Here is an 18,864-nt window from a genome sequence, read left to right on the forward strand (position 1 = left end):
TCTCCTTAGCACAGATCAGGAAGAAGGGTCTTGGGCCCTTTCAAGTACAGGCCTTAGGGATGTGAACAAACTTCCCATCCTCTCTTAACTCCCACTGCATCGTGTAAAATACTTTAAAAAGCTTGTAAAACAAACTCAGGCCAACTGTAACACGAGGTCATGCAGAACAGATAGATCCATTCTGCTGCCAAGGCCCTTAATTATTAAAAATGTATCCATCAACTAAACTGCCTTGCACTGTCTAGGTGAAACAGAGGAAGATGTAACACGTGGAGCAGGCCGAAAGCATGATTTTCCCTTAGTCACTCTACATGACTTGCTTGTCTGGAGGTCATGAGGCAAACTTCCCGTAATGTTCTGACACTCTTCTGTTTCTCTAGATCACATAAACAGCTTTTGCCTTCCAAAAACTTGAATGCTGCACCCAAATGATACCTGAAGTACACTAATTTAGAGAAGACAGAGTATTATCAATAGTTCTTTATGTCATCAGAAGACAGTTGTGTGTCGTAGCCCCATACCTCTAATCCAACTGTTTAATCCAACCCAACCTCCAGGGAGAGCGACTCCATCACTCCCCTGGACATGACATTCCAATGCTTGGCAGCCTGCTTGGAGAAGAGATTTTTCCTGATACCCAATCGAGCTCCCCTGGCACAACTTGGGATCATTTCCTCTTGTTCTATCACTTGTTACCCAGAAGAAGAGACAGATCCCTCCTTGGTACAATCTCCATTCAGGTAGTTGTAGGAAGTGATAAGGTGTCCCTTGAGCCTTCTTTCCTCCAGGCTTGGTCTCTCCAGCTCCCTCAGCTACTGTCCATCAGACTCGTGCTCCAGACCCTTCCTGAGCTCCACTGCCCTTCTCTCGACATGTTCCAGCCCCTCAGCGTCTGTCTTGTCATGAAGAAAACTGCACACAGGTTTTAAGGTGTGGTGCCATTCCCCTACAGACTGGATTGTTTGCCAGAAGCACACAAAAGAGTGGAGCACCTAATCCTGAATTTCCTAAAGCCCAGGCAGCCATAGGAGTGCTACTTTCTATAGTGCATTTGAGAATCCCACCACAACTTTCATAGATGCTAAAGGGCAATATCAGCACACACTCAGTTTTATAATCCAACATTTGTATGAATCGCAGTCGAGTCACAGGAGATTAATCCAGAAAGCTCACTCCATACTGATGTAAAAGGAAGAGGATGTTATGAAATCATATTTGCAGGGACTGCTCCCTTGGTAAAGGATGAGGAGGGAAGCCTGAGGGTTGTCTACAGAATGCACGATATCACACTCAAAATTACTAAGAAGAAAACAAGGAAGCTCGTAATTCTCATGGAAGGAGACAATGAAGAAACTGTGATCGCTCCTGGGAAAACAAAAAACGGCAGCACAGAACAAACCTCAACCGCATAAACCCATTGGTAAGTTGAAGTCACTGCTCGGGTCCTGTTCCTCCGGACAGCCCGTGCAGCATCCGCACCGGCAGACCCAGCCTGGCCTTGCACTCCGCGCAGGCAGCGCAAAGCCGGTGCCGGTGCCCTGTGAGGCCCCGGGGACGCGCCGCACGCGGCCGGGGCCCCGCGGAAGGAGCCGCGGCGGAGGGCGGGGGGAGCGGAGGGCGGAGGGCGGAGGGAGCGGCCCCGCGGCGGCGGCAGGACCCGGGCGCGCCCCGTGCGGGGCGGGGCGAGCAGACACGGACGGACCCGCCGCGCGGGAGCGCTCCCCGGCCGGCGGGACCAGACGGGCTGGGGCGGCTCCGCGTGGGCACGCGGGGACAGCGCTCCGGGGGGAGCAGCGGCATCCTCACGCCGAAGCGCGGGACGTGACTCAGGTACCGGGGCCGCGCCGTCGTGCGGGAGGTTTCGGAGCGGTTGCGTGGCCCACGCGGGGGAACGCCGTGTGTGGAGCGCGGGCCGGGGGTCCGGGTGGGCTGAGCCCAGAGGGCCGGGCTGGCCGAGGAGGGCGCTTCTCTGCCTGGGGGTCTCCGCGCTGGCGGATGCGCCCGAGCGCCGCCCGAGCTTTGGGCAGAGCGCGGCGTGGGAGTCGCGGGTTCATCCCTTGCCCGGAGGCTGCGCTGGGCGCTGTGGGGACGTGGGCGCGACACCGACTGTCCTCGCACCCCTCGGCACATCCCACGGGGTCGGCGGGGCGCTGCGTTTCTCCTCGCTCTCGGGGCCACGCGGGCGCTGCTCTTCGTCGGGAAACCCGCGGTGCCTTTGGGTCGCCCAACCTCCCCAGCGCCGCCGGCTGAAAGCGCTGTCCGGGCGCGGAGCGGTGCTGGCCGCCGAGCCCCGCTCCTCCTGCTGCGGGAGCGCTGCCCGGGGTTCCCCTCCGGCAGCCGGTCACGCCTGGCCCGAGGGCACGTACACGCCACACCGGCGGCTCCCGGGACACCCGCCAGCCCGGGCTTTGTTTCCGCCATTCGTGGCCTCACGCCGTTACTGGGGGACGAGGGTTTCCGCGGAAGCCTCGCCTCCCCGCTCCTTTCCGTGCTGCTCACCCCCTGTCTCAGTGTCGAGCCCCGGGAGCTGAATTTCGGAGTTCTTTGTCACAGCGGTGACCGTTCAGGTCCGTCAGGGCGAGCGGCGAGCAGCCCGAGGGACTGTTCCCTCATAAGGACATGAACTCCGGTACCCGGTTTAGCAGAGCGGGGGGCGCCCCGCGGCGTCTGCCCGGTCTCCGTGACCCTCGGCGGCGGCGGCGGCGGCTCCCGGGGCCGTCTGGGCTACGTGCCCGCCCCGGAGCGCCCCGCGAGCCGCCGCGGCCGGAACACCATCGTATCCCCAACCCGCTCCCGCTCCCCGCCCGTCCCGTGCCACGGTCCCCTCGCCATCTCCCAAAGGGAAAGAGCCTTTTTCTGATGCTCCCTACAATCCACCCATGCAGTGGGCTGCATCTTGCCTTCTAAGCAACTCTGTGGAGAGAAGGAAAAGCGCACAAAGGTGAAGTTGAATTTCAGTAATTCAGCTTCCTCACAGGCGCAGACCGTTAGCACGAGTGGAAATGCACTCCTCTTGAGCAAACCGTACAGTTTAGGGTGTCACAGAGTCATGAACGGTTTTGTGGTGTTTATTTCAGAAGCAGCAGTGTGGCAGCGGTTTTAAAATGTAAATCAGAATCTGTTAGTACAGTACACCTCTTGTGGTTCAGTCAGGAGTATAACTCAAGGTATATTATAGAAATAAAAAGGTGACAGTTTAAATTATAACTGAATCGGAAATTCACGTATCTCAATGTATGACCACCTACTATGCAGTTGCACTGTCCAAAGTGATTGTGTAAAATAACACTTCTGAGCCAGATGACCTTTTCTCACTTATATTCAGCTACACGTGCTCACCTTGAGATACAGTGCATGTGCAGGTGAGCACTTTATACATGATATATATATATATATATATATGATACGTGAAAATTATTTGTAAGTTGTTCCTCAATGAAGTTGGGATTCTGCAACTTACATTTTTGAAAGCATATGGAAAACAGTCAGATAATTGCAATACAACTGAAGGCATGTTTGTCACTTTTCTGTGGACACAGAAAGGGCATGTGCTCTCTGGTGTTAAGGTGCTGCTGTGATGTGACATGAAGAACTTAAGGTAATGGATGTGGTGTAAAAAACCCCACAAACTTCTAGCAAAGTAAGTCCACTTCTCCAGAAACTGGGCATTTGATATAGATACAGTAACTCTGGAGGTCAACAAAGCTATTGTAATAGGACTAGTATATTTGTTTTCCCAAATAATATAAAGAGCGGGATTCTAACATTTTCAGGATATAAAATAAAACAAGCAAATAAATAGTTCCAACTTTCCCTATAGAGCACTTTGCCCAGATAATAGAATTTAGACTGGTTAGTGTTATGTGCTACACATAAAATTGCAGTGTGAATTTACTGTCAGTGCAGTCTGCTAATAACTTGTGATCAATGTTACTCACTGTGCAGCAGCAGTGAACAGTTGTTTTGAGGCTAAATGGGGACTGGAGAATTATTAATAGTCAAGATTTGGTATGGATCATCACTTGCAGCTACAGACAGCACAGAATTATCACAGGAGTTCTGAGAGGGGGAAGAGAGAATGGGAAAAACTGGCAAGTCCTTAAGAAAGGCAGCAGATCTGGAAAATTGTCTCAGTTGAAGTGGAGGAGGCCAAAATGGGGCAGTGGCAGTCACTGGTGGGCCTTGCAGGGAGAACAGGAGGTCAGGACAGGCATTGGTAAATATGGTAATGATCCTGTAGGGAACAGAAGTTTGCAGCAGCCTTTGGAATGAACATATAATTCAACTGGCTGATATCTAAGCAGGTAAGCCACAGGAAATGCACTACTGGGTAATACCAGTGGCCTATCTAAATGGCTTCTATGAGTTACCTGATAGAAATAAAATCTGTAATTTTATTGTAATTAATCTGTTGTAATAAAATCTGATTTAAAGATATATGCATTTGTACTTCAGAGAATCAGGAAGGCGTTAAAGTCATGCTGAATAGGTAGTTGTCAGCAATGTCAACACAAAGGGTAATTGCTGTATATGTAGAGGGCTATCATAAGGGTCTGGAGAATATTAAAACTTTTTTTTTCTGGAATAATTTCCTGAAAAATTTAGGTAGAGTTGGTTAGTCTTAGGAATCCTCACTTAAAACCAAGAATAACATGCATATTTTGTTTAGTCTGCTTAGATTTTAATACTCTTGGGCAAATACAGGAGGTTTATAACTCCTATTAACACAGTATTGAGCAGCCTATGGTTTTCAATATATTCATACCCCCAACATCCTATGAAAAGAGAATATTTTCTTTGTTTCACAGATAAGAAAACTGAAGGAGGATGTCTGCATTGCTCAGCCAAGACCATCTTCCTTATTTTGTAGTTACACATTTCTCAACTGGGTGGAGTTCCAGACTGAAGTCTAGGCTGAACTGGGTTCCCTGCTTGGAAGCTTGTTTGGTTTTTGATAACCATTTTTTTATTTGTATCATAGAAATTCAAGGTTGTGTACATTTCAGCCATACTTAGAAGAAATTAATTCTTCAGAATTCTTGAAATTAATTCTTCTTGAGAACAGGAAGTTCTCAAGCTATATAGGCCAGTGTACATGCTCATAAATGTCCTTCCTACCCATACTGCTGACCATGAAGTACAACTATGTTGCCAGTAAGAGCAACTACATACATCATCCCAGAAACCACACCAGCACACCACCCACAATGCTACCTAGTATTTCCTCCTGAGTCTATATTAGTTTCCATGACAACAAGAAGATAATATCAGGAAGATGAAACCCCAGGTGCTACCTTTATTTTACACATTACCAAAGCAGGAATCCATTCATGACAGAAGGAATCTGGAATAGATACTGACAATACTATGTCTGTTCTGAAGATATGAAATGGAGCCACAACCATTTAAATGTAATCCTTTGCCTCTAAATAGGGCTGAGCTAGCCAAAGCAGAAAGCAAGCAAGCTGTTGCAAGAGTTAGGCAGTAGCCTTCTGTCTTAGTAGGCCTTGATAGCATCCCAGCACTGTCGTGCAATCCTAAGTAAAAATTTTGCCTGTGCAGATCAACCACAAACCTGCCTTTTCTAAAGCTGGTACCCTTCATCTGTACATTTTGCACAGGAACCTCTGCACTACTTCCTTATTATTTCTTAAGGAGGTGAATACAGTCTTAGCCTAGTAAGGCACACCACAGCAGGGTGAAGTACATCCTTGCTGTGTTTATGGAAGAAACCTTAATTTTTTCCCAACCTGCTGCCATGGTTTCCAAATCCTGTCCAACCTGGCCTAGAAGTCTTCCAGGGATGGGACAGCCACAGCTTCTCTGGGCAACCTTTGCCAGGGCCTCACCACCCTCACACTAAAGAATTTCTTCCTAATACCTTATCTAAACCTAGTGTCAGTTTGAAGCCATTTCCCCTTGTTCTGTCACTACATGTCCTTGTAACAAGTTCCTCTCCAGGGTTCCTGTAGCCGCTTCAGGCACTGGAAAGGTGCAATGAGGTTTCCCCAGGGCATCCTCTTCTGCAGGCTGAACAATCCGAATTCTCTCAGCCTTTCCCTTTAAGAGAGCTGTTTGTGATGCGTGTGCAAATGTGAGCCACTCTTTAATGGATGGCACTTGAAATCTGGTGTGCCGTTTTATGGTGATTTTTAGCCAAATGTGGTAGTAGGCATGATGTAAAGCAGAGGTATCACTGTGTATTTCCCTGTAGCCCTGTTTTTATGAAATGCTGGCAGGTAGGCCAGGCTCCCTCACATCAGCAAGTCGAGCTCTTTCATCACAGCCAAACACAAAGCCGTTTCAGAGATGGCTTCCTCATGGCAAAGATGTGAGTTCCTAAGGCAGGTTCAGCAGAACGCGTCTCTCACAGGCGGACCCGCTTTGCCGGGCACGGGAGAGATCGGGAGGAGGAAGGAGGGTATTTCCTTCTGCTGGGGGAGCACCGGGCTCGGGCAGTCGCGGTGGCGAGCGCTGGGCGGGGGCGCGCCCCCGGCTCCGCCCGTGCCGCGCGCGCAGCTCCGGGGCCGCGCCCGCCCGAGTCACGTCCCGCACGTCCCGGTGCGGCTCCCGCAGCCCCGGCCCGAGGGGCGGGAACACGGGTCCCCCCGAGCCGCGCCCGCGCCCACCGGCGTCTGTCCCCTGGAAAAGGCTGGACAGTTCTCTTCTGGGAGGAACGAGCGTGCTGCCGAGCAGTTCTGAACGGTGTTTCTCCTCAAAGCCGCTCCGTTCAGCGTGGGTGTCGTTTGCTGTCGGGGTTCGGCTCTGTGGGTCTGCAGAGGCGGCCCTTAAAACGCAGTAAAGGAGACTGTCCCAGCCTGTGCGCAGAGGTGAAGGCCACAGGGCACGGAATGTCTCCGTCCAGCACTGTATAAGCAGTCTGGAGACATTGCCAATTGGTATTTTTCAACAAAGCATGCTCATACATTATTACTAACTTTGTGTTCCTATTAGATGGGTAATGGAAACCAACAAAAACTGCCCAACCCTTCCCCCAACATTTTAAACCTTCACTCCAAATGAAATATTCTGACAACTTGGAAGCAGTGTGAGTGACAATGCTTCCTATCCCCTGGAGTGCTTCAATTTTGCATCTTTTTCCTGTTCTTTATACATTTAAGTCGAGATACTTCCGTGAGCATTTCCCGTGTTATCATTAATATTACAGAATTGCCACTGTCACAGGGATTATCCTTTGGGCACCTACTCTGTGCTGCCTGGTTATTGCTATAAAAAAACAACTCCTTATTTGAAGAATGTTTTATACCTTGAGTCAAAAAAAAAGCTACTGGGAAAAAGAGTTTTGAAGGGTGGACAGATCCCAGTGTTGGAGGTCTTGGCAGAGGTGCATATTAAGACTCTTATTTAGCAGCTCAAATCCTGCAGCAGAAATCGCTGAGTTTACCAAGCTGTGCGTTTTTACAGACTCTCAGCAATCAGCAAATGGGCCATCTGTAGCCACAGACACTTCAATGAGTAGTTTTGTGGAGTTATTCTGTTTCCCTTCTTGTTAAATTATTTTATGTTCTAGTTGGACTGAGGATAAATTGTTTTCTGTTTATATTTGATATAAAACAGCAAACAAGAGGTGAAGCCAATACTGTGAGGCTTTCTGTTGTCAAATAGGCCCAAGGCATTAGAACAGCCATAGTCATGGCCAGATTTATTTCTCTATCATGCGTATAAAGTTGTTTCTTACAAGAAGTGGGAGTGCTGGTCTAAACACCACAGTAAGTACATCCATACTGACCTATTAACAATCATGTATTTGATGCTCAGTTGCAGTCTAGACAAGTCTGCATCAGATTGTTGTGTCATATATAGCCTGGTTCTGAAATGGAGCTGTAAGAATTACACATTTCCCAGCTTACAAAAATCGTTGTGCAGGCCTGTAACTGTTGCAAGCAGGAACATTCTTTACAATTCTGCTTGCTCTCCTCTTTTAGATACCACTGAAGAGAAACACTGATATAATCAATTACACTTTAAAGAAAATGGCCAATTTTTGTTCACGTATGATTTAACATTTAATGATCTTGGTTTGTAGGTCACTTTAACATTTTCAAGACTTGGGTAGAACACAGATCCTACAAAAACCTAGCTGTGGTGATGCAATAACTCCCTGCACTCCTCACATACAGTGACTCTTTATGTGCCTTTTCAGTGTCTTATTTACCCCACATCTCTCCCTTTTAAAACCTGGCAGCATTATTGCCTAGAATGTAACATTATAATAAAATTTTTTTTTTATTTTTAGAAGCAAAAATGCTTAGGTCTGCATACAGAAAATGTGATTCATCAAATATTACTTTTTCTTACTGATCATGTAATAACAACAATGGAAAGTATTTGCTTCAGGCAGGCAGTTGTACTGAGCTTTGCTGCAGTTGCTAGCATCCTAGCATCCACAAAAATGGCTCATCGAGATTTTCATTGCAGTTTAGCTTACAAACTTCACTTGCCAACACTCGATGTGTGAGAAAGGTTATCTCATCATCATCTCAAAGGGATCTTTCTATCTTTTCAAGATAACAGTGTATCAGGGCTGTACTGCTGTCCTCAGTGGGGAATAAAAAATCTGGGTGATTAGTCCACCATTTCACAGAATGATTGTGATGCATCTGGTCTCCTCAGTGAATAGGCCAGGGGCTTCATGTAACAAGGTCTTATATAAAAAATCCTGCAGGGTTTAATGCCGTAATTATTACGTATTTGTGAAAGTCATAGACACTTCTGAAATGCTGTTATGGCTTCAGTTTTTTGATGAAACAGTGATTTGGATGAAATTCAGCTCTGATTTTGAGAGCTGTGAGGGGCCACTCATTTAAAACTCAGCTGTGTGCATCTCATTTTCTTGTATTTTTGCAAGCCTTGTAAGAACTAAATTCAAACAAGGTATAGTTAAAACTGCACTGCATCTTCAAGACTTTTATTTTAAGTAGTTCCATGCCTTAGTTTTAATGGTAGTGCAATTTTATAGACACTAATTGCTTCTTGTTTCGTAGGGAACACACAAGTTTCTTCATCATGGGAGCAGTAGTAGCTGATGATGGTCCATCAGGCGTCAAAGCCCCTGACGGAGGCTGGGGCTGGGCTGTCCTTTTTGGCTGTTTTATCATCACAGGATTCTCCTATGCCTTTCCTAAGGCAGTTAGTGTCTTCTTTAAAGAACTTATCCGGGAATTTGGCATTGGATATAGTGACACTGCATGGATTTCCTCCATTCTGTTGGCCATGCTTTACGGAACAGGTGAGTAGTTATCTGGTTTTGAAACAGCATTATTGTGTCATACAATTAAGTTTGTAAATCTTACAGCCATTTACAGTGTGTATCATGACTGCATATCATTACTTGTGTGCAAGTAAGGCATTCCAAAGAAGAATTACTATTAATCACATAAATCAAAAGATTATTTAAGTCCATCCAGGTTGGATTTAAAATTACATCTCTGTAACTCAGTAGTTGCTAAAGATGACAAAAAAGAAAAATCACGAAGCACTCTGAAGCTAAAAAAGATTCAAGTATTTGACTACAGAGAGGACATTTTTCCTGATTGGCCTTGACTGTATGAACAAAGTACAAAATGAGTCACAATCACTGAGATTGGAAAGACCTTAGACCTTTAAGATCATTGATTCCAACCATGAACTTTACACTTTGAAGGCCACCAAAGAAACACAAAATGTCATAAAAATCAGTTGCAAAAGTGTCATAAAATCATAAATCAGTTGGTTTATCTTAGCAACTGTAATTTGCTTTTCTTGCCTAGGTCCACTTTGTAGTGTATGTGTCAATCGCTTTGGCTGTCGCCCTGTCATGCTGGTGGGTGGCCTTTTTGCCTCAATGGGGATGGTGATAGCTTCCTTCTGCACAAGCATCGTTCAGATCTATCTAACTGCAGGTGTGATTACAGGTAAGTACTATGCATTGCTGAAAATGAGTCAACTTAGGTCTCAGCTTTAGGCTGAAGTTTTGTATAAGTGAAAAATACCCAAAGCATCAGGATCACCCAGCTGGGCTTTTATAAAGATGGCAGATAAATGTGGAATTAAAAGGTCATTTATTTTTATCATGAATGTTCAATAGTGTAAAGTGTAATCATAAAGTACAAGAATACTATGGGAGTAGAATACTTTTTGTTATCTTATCATCCTTTTGTCAATTTGGGATAAAGCTATTTTAAGTCATGAGTCAGAAAAACTGTAACTAGAATATCTTTACAGTGATATTGTAGGCCAGTAATAATTTTTATGTACCCTCTACTACAGGTTTGGGTTTGGCACTAAACTTTCAGCCTTCACTCATCATGTTAAACCGTTACTTTGACAAACGCCGTCCCTTGGCCAATGGGCTGTCTGCTGCTGGGAGTCCAGTGTTTCTTTGTGCTCTCTCACCGTTGGGGCAGATACTACAACATGAGTATGGCTGGAGAGGAGGATTCCTCATCCTGGGTGGGATGCTGCTCAACTGCTGTGTATGCGGAGCACTAATGAGACCTTTGGAGCCACCCAAGAAGGCTGAAGCTACCAAAGAGCCAGCTGAGAAGAAAGTGAAGAAAAAACTTCTGGATTTCAGTGTTTTTAAAGACGGTGGTTTTGTAATCTATACACTAGCAGCATCTATCATGGTGCTTGGCCTCTTTGTTCCCCCAGTGTTTGTTGTGAGTTATGCCAAGGATTTAGGGTATCAAGACACCAATGCAGCTTTTCTTCTGACTATTCTGGGATTCATTGATATCTTTGCTCGCCCAATCTGTGGAATGGTAGCTGGTCTTAAATGGGTTAGACCACGCTGTGTCTACCTCTTCAGTTTTGCTATGATTTTTAATGGCTTTACAGATCTTATGGGTTCTATGTCTGCTGATTACACTGGACTGGTGGTCTTTTGCATTTTCTTTGGCATTTCTTATGGAATGGTAGGTGCTCTTCAGTTTGAAGTTCTCATGGCTATCGTTGGTACGCAGAAGTTTTCCAGTGCTATCGGTTTAGTGCTCCTGGCAGAAGCTGTGGCTGTTCTGATTGGTCCACCATCAGCAGGCAAGTATACCACTTAGTTGAGAACTTAAAGTTGTGTGCATTGCATCCATTTACACAAAATAGAAGGGAGCTGAGAAAAAGATGTGAGTCATTGAGAAATGTGGACTGTGCCAGCGTTGCACATGTTTCAAAGGCTTTCTGCAGTTACACTCTGAAATAGTCCAAAAAGGGATGGAATGAACATTTTCCCTCTTGGATCTATTTCAGAATTGGTTAAATTGCCATCTGGAGATGCTGCTATTTCTCCTCTGAAAGCCTGCACTGAACTTCTTATTGGTAGATAGCTGACTGGGATTCAGAATATGAAACCTGTAAATTTTCTTTGGGAAATATTGGGATACATTCTCTATATCCACAGTAGGTTTGGAGGAGGAAAGAAAATATCTGAAGGATGAAAAAAAATCTTACAAGGAGGATTATAAAATTGGACTGATTTAATGAAGATAGAGTGCTTCTATTGCACGTCTTACAACCTGAGAATAAGGGGACGTGACAAAATAGTAAAATCCATTAATTTGAAGGCAAAATACAAATTTAATTACTAATCAAAGAACATACATTTTACTCTGAACTGAAACACACTTTCCCTCCCAATCCCCACCAGGTCACTGCCATAAAATGTCTACTGTTTATACGAGACACTAAAAACATCAAGTATTTTTATTTTGGCAGAACCCCCTTCATGGGAAAACCAGTACTATGCCCTACTTCCTCTTATCTTCAGGTTTGGAGAGGCACTTCTTTCATATCCTCCAGACTGTCTTTCACATGCACTGAATCCTGTGAAGATTTACCTTTACCAGTGTCATAATCAGTCAGTTACTCCAGACTGACTATTGACTAAGATTTCCATTTTAAGCAGACAGTGCACTGCCCATGTAGAAAGGTAAATGAGATTGGGAACAAGAGGATAATGATGATGAGATCATGATACAGGTGATATGGATCCCATCCATGGATGCACACATTCTTATCTGAAATACAAAGCACGTGTTTGATCTCTTGCATCTGAAGACGAGGCTGGTTTTATTTCAGATGAATTGCATGCCTCTGTGTGTGCAGTGGAATATGTGTTTTGGGATTTCATGTAATGTCAGTGACCATTAAACTGAACTGAAATAATTGAGAAATACTTTGTTATAAACTTGTTTAAATCCTATTTCAAAAAACTTGGTTAGGTAGTCATGATGATTCTAGACAGGAGAGTAAAAATGTTTTTAAAAAGCAAAAAATATTCACTGCAAGATAATAATTTTTGTTAACTATCTTCTTCAGGAAAACTCCTGGATGCAACGGGGAGGTACATGTTTGTTTTCATTATTGCTGGAATTGAAGTTACCACTTCAGCCCTTGTATTGGCCTCGGGAAATTTCTTCTGCATTAAGAAAAAATCAGAAGAACCACATACAAAAGAAGAAGCATCAGAAAGAGAGGAATTAAACAAATCTGAAAACAAAACTTCTGAAGATGCCAAGGTGGACTCTATTGAAGTGGAGCAGTTTCTGAAAGATGAGCCTGAAAAAAATGGCGAAGTTGTAACTAATCCAGAAACATGTGTGTGAGCATGACAAGGAACTGAAAAGTGTTTAGAAAAGAAAGATTTTCAACACTATTTATTTTAGAAACAGAAATAGTTTAGGGCTGGGCCATCTGCTTTAGTAACTGTGGACTTGTCAGCTCACCAGGTCTCTTTGGAAGCTGATTAGCTAGACAACATCTTACTTGAAAATTAGCTTTATCAGTAAAAGGTGGAACACTGTGGTTATACATTTTATGTAAACGAAAAAGCTTTTATGAACACAATTAGGCTCTTGCTATGCATCACCAGAAACTGCTCCCTTGGAAGATACAGGAAAAGCATATTTTGAGAAAAGCAGAATTATATGTACTTCAGACAATATTGATGAAATTGCTGTGTTGTGTGGCTAAATATAATTTCCCTATATTGTCTGTGAAGGGAAAAGAGTTTGAGATGGATAAAAATCTCAGGAACTTAAAGGTCTCCATGAGATTTTTGAATTTCTTACCTTTTTAGATTTTTTAGATTAATTGGCTCAGCCCTAATTTAATTTTGATAATATCTATAATTTTGATTTATGTAAATGCATTTCTGCCTAAACCTGTAGCCTTTGCAATTATCATCTGGAAACCCTGTTTTTGGAAAGGCACATTACAGATAAAGTCCTCAGCAGATCACACAAGTGGTATTCCAAGGTAGTACTAAAATAAAAAAAATGAGCAGAAGGGATCCTGACAGACCTTAACTGAACAAAATTACCCCACAATTCCATACACTCTTTTCAGTAAAATTTCCCTAGAGCATTGAAAAATATTACAAGTAACATGGAAAAGATGATTATTAGGTTTAGTAGAACATGGAGAAGATGATTATTAGATTTAGTAGAATATTCTGAAAAAGTGTCCATTTTGCATATAAAAGAAATAATGCAAGTTTCCAGATGACCTATAGAGTGGCTAGACTTGTGGAAGAGACTGAATTACTTTGAAACATGTTAGACACATCCATAAAATGCAATGCTAGCATCACAGGAAGGTTTTAACATGTTTGGTTTTGAGGTTTGTTTCTTCCCCATTTATCCCACCTCCCTACCCTCTGACTTAATCTATAGAAGTTCAAAGTGCCATTCTTGCTGTTTGAGGAAACATGATACAACTGTTCATCATTTCTATGGTATTGAATAGAAAAGGAAGGCATTCTCTTCCTCCCCCCCCCCCGCCCCAAACCACTCAAGAAATGTAATTTTTAAATATAAAATCATGCTACTGCATCCCACCGCTCAAATCTGCTTATAAAAATCTGTCTAGGCTTTGTAACTGCAGTAAAAATCTTCAAAACAGACTAACTGTTAACAGATTCCATTTTCTTATTAGTAGCAAAGGAATACTGGCTTTTGGGTGCCAAAATGGTTCTGCTTAATAATTGAAAACTAAAAGACCCTAATCCCTTAAAACTCAGTATCCCCTTTAAATTCTTAACAGAAACCAAGTGCCAAAAGCATTAACCATTCTCTAATGAACTATCTCAGATACCAGCTTCCATTTTGGAAGTTTCTTCAAAACGGTTTTGTATTGTTAGGACAACCTTGCACAGAAATTGGAAAGTTAGACTCATAGCTTCTAAAAGAAATGGATGCTGCACAGAATAAACTGTTTTTATATCCTATGTAGTGCATTATTGTAAAGTCTTTTATTAATTTAGTGTCAGCAATTGCAGTGAATGACATTTCCCAGCTGTAACAGCTTACTTACTGAACTTAGCTCCAGTTTGCTGAAGACTTAACTGGTATTTGAAACCCAACACTGATAGCTCCAGAAGGCAAGAGAAAAACGGAATCCACACATTAATTTATTATATCCTTGGAGGCTGCTTCAGATGATACATGAAGGTCTGATGCAGCTTTCAGATTGGAGTTCCCTGTATCAAAAAGCAAATCTAAAAACCTTTCCAAAGGTGAATTCAGATTCCCAGATAGCCATTTTTGTCTTACTGTGTGCTTTGATCACTGGATTTCACTTTGCTAGATGATGCTACACTGTTATCACAGAACTAAATGTTCATTCCTTTGATCTCAGGTTTTGGCACAATTTTAAGTTTCTGTACATTCTGCAAATTGTCTAGACTGCTTTATATGTGACAGAATTGAATTTGTGCTAATCATACTGACTTTCCAGACTCTATTTCATTTTCCATACCTAATACTTTTATGGTTAAGCTGGAAACAAGAAGTTTTATGCTGCAATTTTATGCGATTTGAGAAAGAGGAGGAAGTTAGGAAGACAAGAAGACACGTTTCAACAAGAAACCATAAATAATCTTTGTAAGTAGAACTAGCATTCACAGAAAGGCCTCTTTTGCCTATACTAGTTATTTTCTTCAGCTCAAAGATTTTGACTCTGATCCCACTCTGGCGGGACTGCCAATGCTCTTATCCTGTTTTCAGCACAGACCTACCAATGGCTTGCAGTATTTATGACACTAGGAGATGCTTACTGAATGAGAGTGGTCAAATCACAGGACTCCTTTATTGAATGTGAGGAAAAAAAGGGTTAGCATTTAATTTGCTAAGCAGTTTAAAAAGCCGTATGAGCAATGTAAAATCTATTATAATTTTAATTAATTACAAGAAGCATCAATACAAAGGCGAGAAACTCCTAATGCAGCTCCATTAGCAACATCAGAAGTGGCAGGCTGGAGAGTACTTCAGAGTTCTAGAGCCAGTTAAGCTCCTTGCTCCCATTCTGTCCCATTCAAGGTTAACACACGAGTGTGTGCCAACTCTCCAGTCCTCCTTCTGTTCAGCTGCCCTTATGTTCTTGGAAAGAGATTTAGTATACTGATGGGAAGGAAACCGCCACACCAGATCTGGCCACTAAACTGTGCTGAAGCATGTATCCAACTGCTCCTATCGACATGGCCACAAAGGCTTCCACATTGATCTCGTTTTATAGCCCTCTCCCTCCTCCCCAATGTGTCAAAAAACCAAAACCAACCAAAACTAAACCCCACAAGCAGCTAGTCCTTAGGTTCCCAGTACTGTCCAGCCAGGCTCCTTTTTAATTTAATTCTGCTTATTGTAAAATTTTAAATAGATTGATAAATATATAATAAAATATATATATATATTTAAAAGGAATGGAACTAAAATTCCTCCAGGTATTTTGGTGCTGTATTTCTTTAATCTCAATACCACTGAGATGCCCTTAAGAGCAGTCTGCAAGATGTGCTTGTCCATATATTTTGAGGATGTATATGGTCGAAGCCATAAAGCATTGCTCAAGAAACACTAATTGCTCAAGGTCACAGGCAGAACAGTTTCATGCAACATCTACCAAGATGAACCTTTGTTCGACCTTCACCTGATCAAAATTTTGTGATTTGAAAAAAGGGAGAAGGAAAAAGAAGGGAATTATGCAACTGCATTGCCAAGCATCCAAAGGTTATAGTTTACTCCTGCATAATACACTATTGAAGCAAATGTAATTTCTTTAGACACACAGTTCATGAATATATCTAAGAAGTCTGGAAAGTAAACAATCAAAAAACCAAAAGATTTTTTTTTAAAAATTATTTTTCTGAAAGTAGCGAGTGGTCTTTTACTCTGCAGGCTAGCAAAATTTTAAAAACATTTTGGATCTTCATACATTCTATAAATTGTTACTGTAGGATTTATGATTAAAATATTGTATGATTGATTATGTAATGGATCTTAGGAAAATAAGGACTTGATGCAAGATTAAATGTGTATAAATGCCAGTAATAAAAAAGTATACATGTGTTTGCACATACATATTTACATATGTATATATATATTTTACATAAAACATGCAAAATACCTGCAGGAGTATATTCCAGACAGTTTGCCCATTTGTTAGACAATGAGCAGAGTTAAAATTATTTTCTTCCTCTTATACAAAGATCAGTTTGCTTTTTTAAAAATTCTAAATGAAATATTTTGTAGCCATTTGGAGCCTAGAAGACCTCAGCAGAACTAGAAGTCTTAAAGTGATGCAGCTGTCTGTTTCAAGCTAAGCCAGCTCCCTAAAGTTAAGACCTGAGATGGTATGAAGGTATGGTGTAAAGGACTGGAGAGATCTTGTGCTAATATTAAATTTCATCCACACAAACGTGTATTAGGCAATGTAGAATCATTCTGTAAAAATAAATTAGAACATTCCCCTAATCAAGCAACCAGACTTCAAAATGAAAAAGCAAAATTCACATATGCACCATTGGTAGAACCCAAAGAAAATGTTTAGTTTGGTAGACAATCATAAACAGAAGAATTTCAGAATGCAAAGTCTTACATATTACAGCGGTAAGTATATTGACTTGTGTACGTGCGTCTGTGTCTCTTTGCCACACTTGTCTTTAGGATTATGGGAATACACTTCAATTTTGTGCAAGATGACATTTTGTTTCTTGTTAAGGCACTTTAATGTAATGTGTATATTTATACTTAGATTTTTAAAATGCTTTTCTAGCAAACTGTTGCAAATGTAGTGAATAAATATGTGGTTGTCAAAAACTGTGGGTTTGAGAAAATAAGATCAGAAAAAATGAACACCCTGATATGGACATTTGGCTTCATTTGCACATGCCTATTAAACAGCTACACAGGGACAAGAGTGTTTATAGAGAAGAGCTGACACTTAGCTGACAGGCAGCCAGGAGTTAATGTGGGCAAGGGTACTGCTTTTGCCGTGACTCACCGTTTGGCCAATTCCAAAATGGGTATGTGCTTCTGCTGTAAATGATCCTGAAGACTATTTTAAAGCATCATCTAATTTAAAGTAACAGTGATTAGCTTTGTGCTGTTCAAAAATATTAACGTTCTCCTCTGAATAGGGCTCCAGGCTTTGTTTTCAGGTAAAGTTTTATAAACTGTCATGACTTAAAAAGCCCAAATTTTTGAATATCGACATGCCAGCAAGCTGTCTTTACTGTCAAGTGATGCTCTGCCCCCCCCCGCCATGTGTGAATAGATACATGATTACCTTCTTCATGCCAGTTTAATTAAACTGACAAGACTTAAGGTGTAATCAAATGCTTTGCCACCACAATGGCCAAATCAAGCTATATGCTGCTACAGGAATCAATGTTACTGAGTGGACTAAAATGACAGAACTTATTACCGTGTAGTCAGCCCATGCTTGTGACAGAAAACCAAAGTTTATCTTTCCCTCTGGTTCTCTTCGAGTCTGAAAGGAAGTAGGGCCATTCACTGTAGAGGAAAATGGGCCCTACCTGAGTTGCACAGCTGTTGTTCCATGCTGCTGGACCTGTTGAAGAAGTACTCTTCTACTTGTGTAGGAGTAAACAACCTTGACAACAACAAAGGCACTGTGTATGAGAAGCAACAGCTTTGGAACGGATTAATTTAGCAGCTTTCTTAGTGCATCTGACATAGTCATCTTTGTGCCTGTAGCAAAAAGGTGTATCTACTAAAGGGCATTAAAATACTTATGCTCTTAAAAGCATTTTGCTAGTGATACGGTCTGCAAGATCAGCAGTCCTGTATTTGTCTGAGAATGTATGGCTAATTAGAGAGAAAGTACAAAGCTACTTACCTCTAGTTATACGCTTAGTTCCTTGACGGATCTCTGTATTTCCTTCGCCATGTCAGCAACATTCCAGCTGGCAGCCTTCCTCACTACTCCCAGATGAATACTTCAGAGGATTAAGAAAGGGTAGCTCCTGCTCTTCTGACTTCTCATCTATTACTCTTTCAAGAGTTTAAAACCTTTCACAATAGAACTCTGAACCCAGTGAAGAAGTATATCCAGACTTTAGTATTTAAAACTATTAAACAGCAAAAGACTTTTTGAGTTGTGTTGAAAAATATGCCTTAAGATCCATAGCTGACATGCCAGACAAACTAAAAATACATTTTTTTGGCCATGAGAGCAGAGAAACATTTACTGTTTGGGGTCTTTTAAGAAAAAGATCTGTGCATGACCTCAAATTACCCTGGTTTATCCTTTCTTTAAGGATTAAGGGAAAAACCAGAAGATGTGGCCTGCCTTTGTGCCTGTAACACCTGCAGATCTGAACCAAGCTGTAATTAAGCAATTTTTTTTTTCTTGTTATGCTCAGGACTAAGCATTTTCTTCCTAGTGTATAATGTACCAAATGAGTTCTTGTTTTGTTCCACATCCCATCCCAAGCATCCTGGATTGGTCACAGAAAAGACTGTAGACTAAGGCTTAATAATTTAGGATGATCTCCACCATTTCTCCCTATTTCCACTTCTCCACATTCTTTCTTTGTCTGTTAGGCATATATATATATATATATATATATACACC

General features: G+C 42.3%; 1 protein-coding gene across 5 annotated transcripts in view; it reads left to right on the plus strand.

Moving 5' to 3' along the window:
* The window catches only part of SLC16A3 (solute carrier family 16 member 3), a 43,340-nt gene extending 26,038 nt beyond the window's left edge, over positions 1-17,302 (plus strand). For 3 of the 5 annotated variants that reach the window (XM_083874478.1, XM_083874477.1, XM_083874479.1), the window contains 4 exons: positions 9,006-9,250; positions 9,771-9,914; positions 10,270-11,037; positions 12,313-17,302. In XM_083874478.1, the coding sequence (XP_083730604.1) occupies positions 9,028-9,250; positions 9,771-9,914; positions 10,270-11,037; positions 12,313-12,599 (1,422 nt within the window). In that variant the 5' untranslated portion in view covers positions 9,006-9,027 and the 3' untranslated portion in view covers positions 12,600-17,302. Of the gene's footprint in view, positions 1-400; positions 1,421-1,736; positions 1,831-9,005; positions 9,251-9,770; positions 9,915-10,269; positions 11,038-12,312 lie in introns of those variants that run through there. The other 2 variants (XM_083874480.1, XM_083874481.1) reach the window with 2 other exon arrangements.
* The last annotated feature ends 1,562 nt before the right edge of the window (positions 17,303-18,864 follow it).

The sequence above is a fragment of the Zosterops lateralis genome, assembly GCF_965231275.1.
Source record: "Zosterops lateralis genome assembly, chromosome: 18".
Lineage (NCBI taxonomy): Eukaryota > Metazoa > Chordata > Aves > Passeriformes > Zosteropidae > Zosterops > Zosterops lateralis.